A 9,778-nucleotide genomic window follows, 5' to 3' on the forward strand; every position below is an offset into this window, starting at 1 on the left:
CTCGTGATATGCCAAGTCTACCGCAATTTAAGAGGATATGCTTATAAACTTTGTAGTGCGCTGTGTGTATTCACTACATCCATCGTATTCAATCATTAAAGTACATAATGCTCCCACTCAACCTAATTTATCTTTGACAACAATGCAAATGCCGACAAGTTAATGTTTTACATCTACTTTATATGTGCTTTAATTCATATCTTTAGAATTATTTTAATAGATCCCTGGCGATCGTAAGCTTTATTTAAGCGCCGAGTTAATTAATGCATTTGACGTTTTAAATAAATTCGATATCACCTCATTGTGATATAATTGTATAATTCTGAATGAGCTGCCGGACACCCTGTGAATTTTCATTGTAAACTAATGGTATGAGGTTATCCCACAATATCAGCGCTTTGTGGGACGTATTGCAACGAGTGAGGGTGCGAGCCGCATCACACGAGTCGAAGACGAGTGTGATGCGGCGCGCACCCTCACGAGTGGCAATACGTCCCAACCAAGCGCTGATATCGTGGGATAACCGATTTATCATATGCCCATGACCGTATATTTATGTAAAAGGTAATTAAAAATAAAGAAATTTTATTAGTTTTTGTCAGTCTTTCGAAGGGACTATGTTTTTATATTCTGCCGCTGGTCTGAGCGCATTGATACATGTTTGTTTACAACAGCTGATCAAGTCGTCGATCGCATCGTGTCGAGTGTCTAAACAGGATTATTTCAGCGCAATTTACCGCAGTTCAGAAAAGGAATGGAGCCAATTTACTTATTCTGGTCACTATCCCGGTGTTCTGGTGGATAATTATTACACGGACAATATTGTAAGTTTGAATTCACTTTAATAACTCTTGCTGAAACATGGCTGACGTGAACAGGAACGACGAAGTAGCGCGAAATACAACAGATTGTAAACATCAACTTTATCACATATATTTTCTACATCAACCTGTCCTGTAACTCTCTTTAGATCTGAAATAAAGGAACGTTAAATTCATATGTACTAGTAATATGTTTCGTTTTATATTGGTAAATTTTGATTGAAGTGAAAAAAGATGGATTTGATCGATAAATGCAAGATGAACATCATAACATCAAATTCAATCATGACCAAAATCATTCCAAACAAATCATCAGAAATTGTCAATCTTGAATGTTGCTGAACACATAGCATGTATAAGTTCTACTCCTGGGAATTGTCCGAGCTAGACGTGTCATAAATGACTGCCCTGCGACGTTTTCTTGGTGGAGACTTTGGCTGACAATTACCAGTCGCTACGTTGATCGTGAAAGAGCCGCCAGTAGATGACGCGTGACTGAAAATGCCAGCTGTTGCCGCAGCCTGCGTTTGGAAAAGTATTTTCCGCGGACGATGTTGTTACGACGGAGGCGGGGTGGTGAGACGACGGCCTGGTGTTAGTGTGATAGTTGAGAGGTATTTGAGTTGCAGAGCACATTCGACATTTCTTGTTGTTGTTCAAGCGATGGTATTGCGTAATTGTTGACGCTCTGTACATTGCTGTGACCGGAGAGCTGCTGGACTCGCGTTGGTGGAACACCGGTGTGAAGGAGGTTAGTGATGGCCGTTTTCCTCATACTGTGATTTGTTTTCTTGCCAGCAATGCCTGCTTTACTGGTCATTGTTCTGACAACACTGGCAAGTCTATTCTGCCCCATCGGAAGTTTTTTGTACCAGATGTCGTTTACGGGAACGTAGTTGATGGCGAGGTAAAACAGACTTTCTGGTGTGCTCATTTCCGTTGGTCGGCGACTGGCGAACTGGCGGTACGTTTCGATCGGACACGAATCCTTGTTGTCGGGAGTCGCAAATATCTTTGGATTGAAAGGTCTGGTTGGACCAACTGCCTGACCCCATCGTGTTTTAGTTTCTCTCTCATTAAATTCAAGATATTCCAGCCCTCCTGCAGTTGTTTTGAGCACAATATCTCCCCACTTCAACTGTCTATTTTCTTGTCCGCCGCGAAACCCAAGCATCTTTGTGTTGTTTGTGCACGCATTGAACAGAGACTCGGGGGTTGATCTTTTGATGATACCTTGCTCCGTAAGTATTTTTATTTCTTCGTCGGTCAGCCGTTCGGCAGCATTTGGTTTATTTCCCTTTCCCTGCTTTTTCAGAGAAACGCGTTTGGCTGCAAGACATTTACGCGATTTTTCAAATTCCTTGTCACGGATGATCGAATGTCCGTATCCACTGTCTTGCAGGAAGCGGTCGATACCTCGCTGGTAGTTAGTCAGAGTGTCGGGTTCATATTCACTCTTATCTTTTTGCCTTGCTCCGAGAAAGTAGGATGCCAAGTACTCATCAAGTTCGGCTGGCGGAATATCAGAGATTGGGCGGTTTTCAGTTGGTCGCATTGCTTTCAACCATTGCTCGAACTGCTTCACCGCTGTGTTGGTATTTCGAACGGTATTTCGTTTCTTTTGTTGTTCAATGAACTCGGCTTGGTCAAGGGCAGAATAATCAACATACCGTTGCTGGTCAGGTTGCTGCAGTGGTAGACTTGGCTCGGGAGGCAAATTCTGAAATATTTCTTCGTCAGATAGCAGTTGAGAGAGGAGGAACAGCTCTTGCAGATTTTCGTCGGCAGACATGATGGAAAGCAGCATTGCGTTGCCAGGGAAACATTTTTGCGGGATAGTTTTCGACACAAATTTTGTTGTTTTCTAGAAAGTTGCATCGAAAAATAAATATTTTCCATTCAGATCAACATTTACAACGAATCTTTTTTAATGGTAACTATAATTTTAAACAGTTTATTAGTTAAAGATCTCTTTTTTGGGGAGGAAAATGTTCCAGCGTCGGCGATCGTCTGCAATGTACCGGACGCAGATTGCTGACGCGGGAAGTCCCGCCTGTGCGCCGCAGACGTTGCTGCCCGCTGACCGACCGTCCAGCAGCTCTGAACAAACTATCGAACATCGCTCGTGTATGAATGCCCACATGCTTGTAGCAGCGATAAAATTGCATATAAGCACATGTGATTTAATAATGTAACCCCACATTTCCCTCTGCTTCAAAGCCCTCCCACTTTTCGGGCTCGGACAGAACATCGTAGGCAAAGCTTTGTTGTCATACAGAGGTCGCAATTTTGGAAAAAAAAGTCCCTGGAAATAAACAAAAATTGATGACGTATAACATGCCGTATCAGACTGATGTTTTACGTTCCACGTCACGACGCGTCAGAGGAGACACGGATACGGTCATGGGTATATGATAAAGATTACTTACAAAATCCGAGCATCGATATCTGCTTTAGATTGCAATAGTAATCTTGTTGTGGCTTCGTGACCGTTGTACGCTGCATTATGTAATGGTGTCCAGTCAGCCTGTCCATAAATGTAAAACATATAATTAGCATTACGATGCATACATTTGAAAAAGGAGGAAATAACGTCTGCATTTTCATTCATTTTAACATGAACATCATGGTAATGGTTCCGGAAGTGGTTACGCTTCGTTCCGAAACTGTTGGGGGAAGGTTTTTCCCGTTTAGGCACTTTCAAAAACATTCTTTGTTTGCCGTCCGCGTGCTGGTAGAGTTTCGGTTTAAAAATAAAGAAAACAAACACAACATTAACATTATTATCAAACATATGTTTCTAAAGAAACCAAATAAAAATGAGCTTATATAAATACACAGTGTGTTTTTCTGTGTTTCTTTTTCTCCTTTGCTTGCAGATAGATTTTTAAAAAATCCAATTTGCTTTGAATGGAGAGTTTATTGTCTCGATTTATGTTATCTTGTGTGGTAATCTTGAAGGTTGTGAAAATAAATTGATGAAAGATAACTTTGTACCTAGCATCATATTTCGATCCTAATTGTTGCGATATAAATGACATGGACAATTTCAGGAAGACTTGGTCGAAAACAAGAATGTTAGTTTGGAAGTGTTATCTTAGTGTCATTTTTCTCATGCTTTTCGGTAGTGTACTGGTAACGTTTTGGAAACATTGTATGTTTCCCTACATAGAATACGAAATGGAACGATGTGAATGTATGCTTTAGTCTCTGTCTCGAGTACTTGCAAAAGATATCATGTTTCATTTGATATGTTATTATACAAGGTACCGTAACAAACTAACTTAAAAACACAAACATTAACACAAACGAAAGTGGAACTATAAAACATCAACACATCCAACTCTATTGTTTATTTAGAAGTATAACATTAACTCTCATCAGAGAAATTGAAAGCAAATCTTTTCCATTAACAGAATATTGAGAAACAGACACAACGTGACCTGTTACTCTTTCAACTGGAATATATTTTAACATGGCTGAACCCCATGGTGAGACAATGCGAGCGAACCGTATTAAGGGAACTACTCTGGTTTGCTTAAGTCTGCCGCGGCGGCCGTCCTGGCACGAGCACTTAGCAAGTGTGGCACGGCCAAATAATCAATACAGCGCAACTGCGAATGCAAATGCTCCGAGTACAGAGCGCTTACTTTGTCTCGCCATTTCGTTCTCGTATTACTGCATATGTCACAATAAAAAACATACAAAAATGAAGAGTGGGTCAACGCGTTTTCTTGTCTGAAGTGTGTCGGAATGGCATGTATCAAGTTGTAGTTTTAGTCTAGTTTAGTGTATGATAATGTCATTGAATTCTCATTGGCGTATTGCGTTGAGATTTGTTTTTAATGTATATATTTTCGCTTTGCTATCTTGACAATGGTTGCAAGTTTTACGAAAATTCCCGACAATGTTGCTATTCATATATTTTGCAGTATACATTTTGTATTTATTGTTTACCCTGTGGTCAGCAGGTTAATACAGGTCAGATGTCTGGCATGAGAAAACGCCATCATTTCGAAAACACATTAAATTACTCATTGTTCATTACATAGACCCTGGAGCTTTAGGATCTATGGTTCATCTAATCTTGGGTTTGGTAGCAACGTGAACGCTATTGTCCACTAAAATTTACTGTAGCATGAGCTTTCAAAGACGTACAGTCTCCTTCATCATATGCAAGGGTGGAATGAACAATTAAAGCAGAAAACCACAAAAACATATGATTGAAAGATGTGCACGAGGCTATGCTTTAGTAACACGTAGTTGATCGTAGCGTCCTACCAAAGCCCAGATTGTATATTGTAAATCAACACGACTACAGCCTCTATTGTCATTGTTATTAGGGATATCTATCTGTCACGAAGAAAACGGAAGCATTTTGATTTGAGTATAGAGATGAATTGTTAATATTTTATAACTTTTTCGTTATTTTTTTTTGAATTATCATAAAGAATAACTTTGATAACTCCATCTTATACTAATTAAGTATAGGTACAGCAATAGTATTTTGGTAGCCCCCAGGTAATTAAAGACATGTGATATTTACAAAACCTGGTTTGAACTCAGGTTATATTACGGAAACATCTATTTCCGCCTTTCAAATTCAATCTAAACATAAAAATAATAGAAAAATGCAATCTCTGAAAGTGTTTTAATCGTTGATCAGCAGTGACTGATTACGTCGTCGGGGGGCGCACATCAGTATGAGAGCAGAGGGAATTCCGCTCGACTGCGAATAGGAGCTGTGACGAGAACCAGTCCAGGTCATGGGTAAATACAGCATAGTAGGATTGGCCGACCAGTGAACCTCAGTCTCCAATGTCATGAATAATAAGTCATGTAATTAAGGCTGTAGATTGCAGCGAGTTCGGATCACTTCAGCTACATTCCATCCAGGGCAAATTTTAGCACTCGGCAATTTTTAGATTTGCGCACATCACGACTCGGTACGGTCGAGATGGCGACTGACAAAAGTGATTAGTACATCGAAAATTACTTCTTTGGATGCTTCCTTTGTCAAGTTAGTTTTCTATAAATAGTATTTGACCTAGTCTATTTACAGTAACTTATTTCTCGCCAAATATAGCATCATATATTGTTGACCAAATTTTAATTTAACTTTACCATCTGTAGTACGGAGAGTTTGTAAGCTTTGCAACGATAGGTCAACTATTCTTGTCGGTTATTGGAGCACCGGTGGAGCACGATTTTTTTCTGTCTTCATGCATTTCCGGGTACGATTGACCACTCACAAAACTAAGTGGATGTGCATTTTGTTCGGGCTTGCTTTTCATTTGTGCCGTACGAGGTTCTTGATTCTCGCTCACTGTAGCCCGAGTCACAGGCGCTTGCCATCACGCTATCATGGATGTCCGGTTTAGTATATTCATTTCAAATACATGTATATGTCTACTAGATTCGACACTTGTGACAGCGAGATGACAAGCGCCCGTACTACGGCCCACCACTGCAAATTCTTCTGGCTTGAAATATAACAACTTGGTTTGTAGGTGGCTTGCGGGTGAACCAGTGTGTAGAAGTTCGGTTTGCCCGAAATCCACTAAGGTTTTTATGGTTTGAAGTCACGCCACCACACAGAGTATGGATGGCGTGTATTCATACCAATACATTGGTGGCTTATTATCAAGCCCGTCTTGGTATAATTTAAGACGAATGGCTTCTTTTTAAGCCCCTGACAATATAATTTATCGGTTTAAATTTGAGCCACTGGCATCGTTGGTTTGTTTATATACCAACAAATTCATTGGCTCATCTTTAAGCCAACCACAAGTGGCAGCTTTGTGGGCATGGTTTGAGTTTAAACCATTCAAGTTTATGAAATTAATCGGCCTGTTTTCAAGCCATTGTCATCATCAGTCACTGGTTAATTTCTAAACCAGAATTTTACATCACCTCACAACTTGACAGCCCTTTCGCACGATAGGGAGGACCATGCGCATTCAGTGCAACAGATTGATTAGCTTTAATTTGGGGTGATACAATTTTCTGAAGTTTTCAATTGAGCAAAAGACAAGGACTTGCTTCAAATCTGTGGGCACATAAATATCAAAACAAATTGAAGGAATTAGGCCTAATTGACAATAAAAAGCGTTGATATCAAATGACGTCATTTTTCTTTCATTGACATGCAAAAACAAATGTAGGGCCTATGCGTCGGATTGTCAACATTTTCCAAGACAACGACGGAAGTAAAAACCACAGTAATTCATAGCTCAGACTAAAGCTACCACAACCCTGAGTCACGCATACAACAACAAACTTTGACCGAATGCGCGCATGCAGTAGTAGGCCTAGGCCTATCAAACCTGAAATCGCGATCAATGCTATTCTCTGTAGGCCCGGATTGTAGGCGTATCCTGAATGTTTGCCAGACCACAGCCTTGATCCTGGGACAAGTCCGACGCATTTTATTAATAAGGACATGTTTGAAATGGATGTTCTATGCCCCTGAATGTGCCAAAAATATACACAAGCCATAGCAAACGCAACTGATATTCAGACGGTCGTTCAAATTACCAAAACAGCGTACAAGGAGGAAGTCCTTAACCTTTGACCGTCCTTTCACCCTTTGTAACATTGCACTTTAAAATAGTTCAATTTTACACAATGATTCACCAAGCCAATGTTTAAACTTCGTCATAGATATTATATCTCCGTGACATATGTAAGAATTATAGTACTTGTTGATTGATCGTACTCTTAAAGGGACCGCTGGCTATTGGAATCCCCATCCCTTCACTTTAGGCAGTTGCGTATTAATTCCTGTGTGGCACTGATATGATACTGCGCCCGCCAAAAATCCGAATTACACTGGCCTTCGCACCGTACGTAGCCGAGGCATTACTGACGATCGTATCAGCGCTTACGATTCCGTACTCCGGTACAAGTCGACAGTTAATGGCTTCCGTCACCGATGAAGAATTACTTCGCAAGCAAGAACTGGTTATGTACCTCAACGATAGCTATTCGCCACCACAAATACACGGGTCATGATCAGATGCAAGTTGCAACCAACGTCTTGGAATGCACGTACAGCCACAAATCAAACGTAAGCTTGTTTTTGCATATTCCGTGGAAGATTTGCAAAGTCATTGATTTAAACCGCGCTTATTTTTTCCTCAAAGCATATTGGCAAGCTTGAACCATTTTTAAGTAACATACATGCGTTTGAGTATTGTCGGAAAAAGTGAAAATTTCCTTGTCACAACTATTCGCCATTGTCTTCGACATACCGCTACACCATGGACGGGTGTATGTTTATCGTGTTTGCATGGCTTTTCACGACCGCGAATGAATGTGTTTCCCCGAAATCGTCCATGCTCGGTGAATAATCAAATGCGTTTTCTTAGCTCCACTGTTGCTGCTGGTCAGCGATGAGGAGCTTTTCTAAGAGTAGCCCTGAGTACAGGTATGTGTGTTCCCGGCGTTTATACGGCCTCCAGACTCCACCACTAGCTAGCTCTGCAACGGTCTATATGGAGATAACTGGGGTTGTTGCAGCGAGATTCAAAATGGCGATCCCCGTGGGTAAACAACTTGTCAAGTACGTTATGTTTCAGAAAACGAGCGGATTTGGATGTTAGGAGAAGTTAATCGCATTTTTCCTTGGGTCGGTAAGGAGGTTAAGGTAGGCAGGGAAAGGATTTTGCCCCGATAGAGCAGAATTTCGTCTAAAAAGACAGCGTTTTCGTTGCAGTCCTCATCCGGACCGCAGAGACCCCAGTTATGCGGAGGCCGTAAGTTATAACGCCGGGAACACACAGACCTGTATGCAGGGCTATTCTTTGAGGTGGATCATGGATGCGTCGTCCGGTGTACGTCGTTCATAGTCCGCTATACATTTAATAACCCCTTGCCATTGTCCATCCTGAACGGAAAGATGGCAATCATTTAAATTTTGTCATCCATCAGTTCACAGGAAAATTGCATTTAATAATCCTTTGTCATTATTGTATAGGACGGAGACACCAACAAATAGCTGCAACAAGAGCTATTGCCACAGTAAAGAGATGCCCCATTTTACCAGAAAAAGTGAGTAAAACTGCACATTTGTTTCACGCTACCTTTCTGTGTGATTTTCAGGCAAACTGACTTGCCACAGCTTATTTGCAAGCATCCTCATGCCATTCTCTCAATAACAAACATACTGTTTCATGGGTGATATTTTTTTTTCATGTTGATAATAACCTCAAACTGGCAACTTAGATGATTAATACAGACACATACCTCACAAATCCTTTGGCCAAAAAGATGTAATGGTTGATTCTGTTATTCAAGGCAAATTTATGTTTCCACAGCACGATTTGAACTTGGGTCCTTCAAATTGCTTACACAAATTTTGTGAGCCATCTTGTCACTCAAGATGGTTAAATATTAAAAGCCATTCATTTCCAGCAAATAACTTCCTGTACAAATGTGACTATTGACTTCCACTAACCGGTAATAGATATTATTTGTTTCTTTTTCAACAGATTGTCCAGGACATAACATACTCGATACAGAAAATGCCTTCAGCTCCACAAATTAACAATGGATTCTCTGTGTACAATGTGTAAGCAGAATGAAGACTTTGCCCTCAGATATGGAATTCTAAAGGTGATCAAGTATCGTTATGTGCAGTGATAATAATTACATCAGCATGAATGTTCTTCATATTTCCACATAGTACACTAACACTTTGGGTTTTGTTTAAATTTCAGCTGTTATTACATATCTGTGACATTATCTTTGTCGTGGTCACACAACAGACAGACATGTTTAAACTTTTTATTGTTATAATCAATCTTATGAGGGGAGCCATTTGCTTGCACCTGTTTATGATATTGAATCTTAGTCTGGTGTATCAAAACATAATTTGCCATTTCCCTTATTTTTAAACAGGCATCAAACATTTTTGGTGTCTTTGGTGGAAAAACTGCAGTTGGAAAATGGTAACA

At 40.3% G+C, this 9,778-nt stretch overlaps 1 protein-coding gene and 1 long non-coding RNA gene across 2 annotated transcripts; one reads left to right on the forward strand and one right to left on the reverse strand.

Annotated features, from left to right (window-relative positions):
• Positions 1-1,416: 1,416 nt before the first annotated feature.
• LOC139129063 (uncharacterized protein KIAA1958-like) lies at positions 1,417-2,613 on the reverse strand. The gene has a single exon (XM_070694737.1). It carries the CDS (start codon positions 2,611-2,613, stop codon positions 1,417-1,419), a length of 1,197 nt encoding a protein of 398 aa, XP_070550838.1.
• A 5,260-nt stretch (positions 2,614-7,873) lies between these two features.
• Positions 7,874-9,417, forward strand: LOC139129071 (uncharacterized). Its single transcript, XR_011551494.1, has 3 exons — positions 7,874-7,890; positions 8,800-8,873; positions 9,314-9,417. It is a non-coding gene; the product is annotated as an uncharacterized lncRNA (long non-coding RNA).
• The last annotated feature ends 361 nt before the right edge of the window (positions 9,418-9,778 follow it).

Source organism: Ptychodera flava, unplaced genomic scaffold, assembly GCF_041260155.1.
Source record: "Ptychodera flava strain L36383 unplaced genomic scaffold, AS_Pfla_20210202 Scaffold_88__1_contigs__length_448041_pilon, whole genome shotgun sequence".
Lineage (NCBI taxonomy): Eukaryota > Metazoa > Hemichordata > Enteropneusta > Ptychoderidae > Ptychodera > Ptychodera flava.

Coding starts and splice junctions, on each gene's coding strand:
- LOC139129063 (XM_070694737.1), bottom strand. CDS start 2,613: ATGTCTGCCGACGAAAATCTGCAAGAGCTGTTCCTCCTCTCTCAACTG.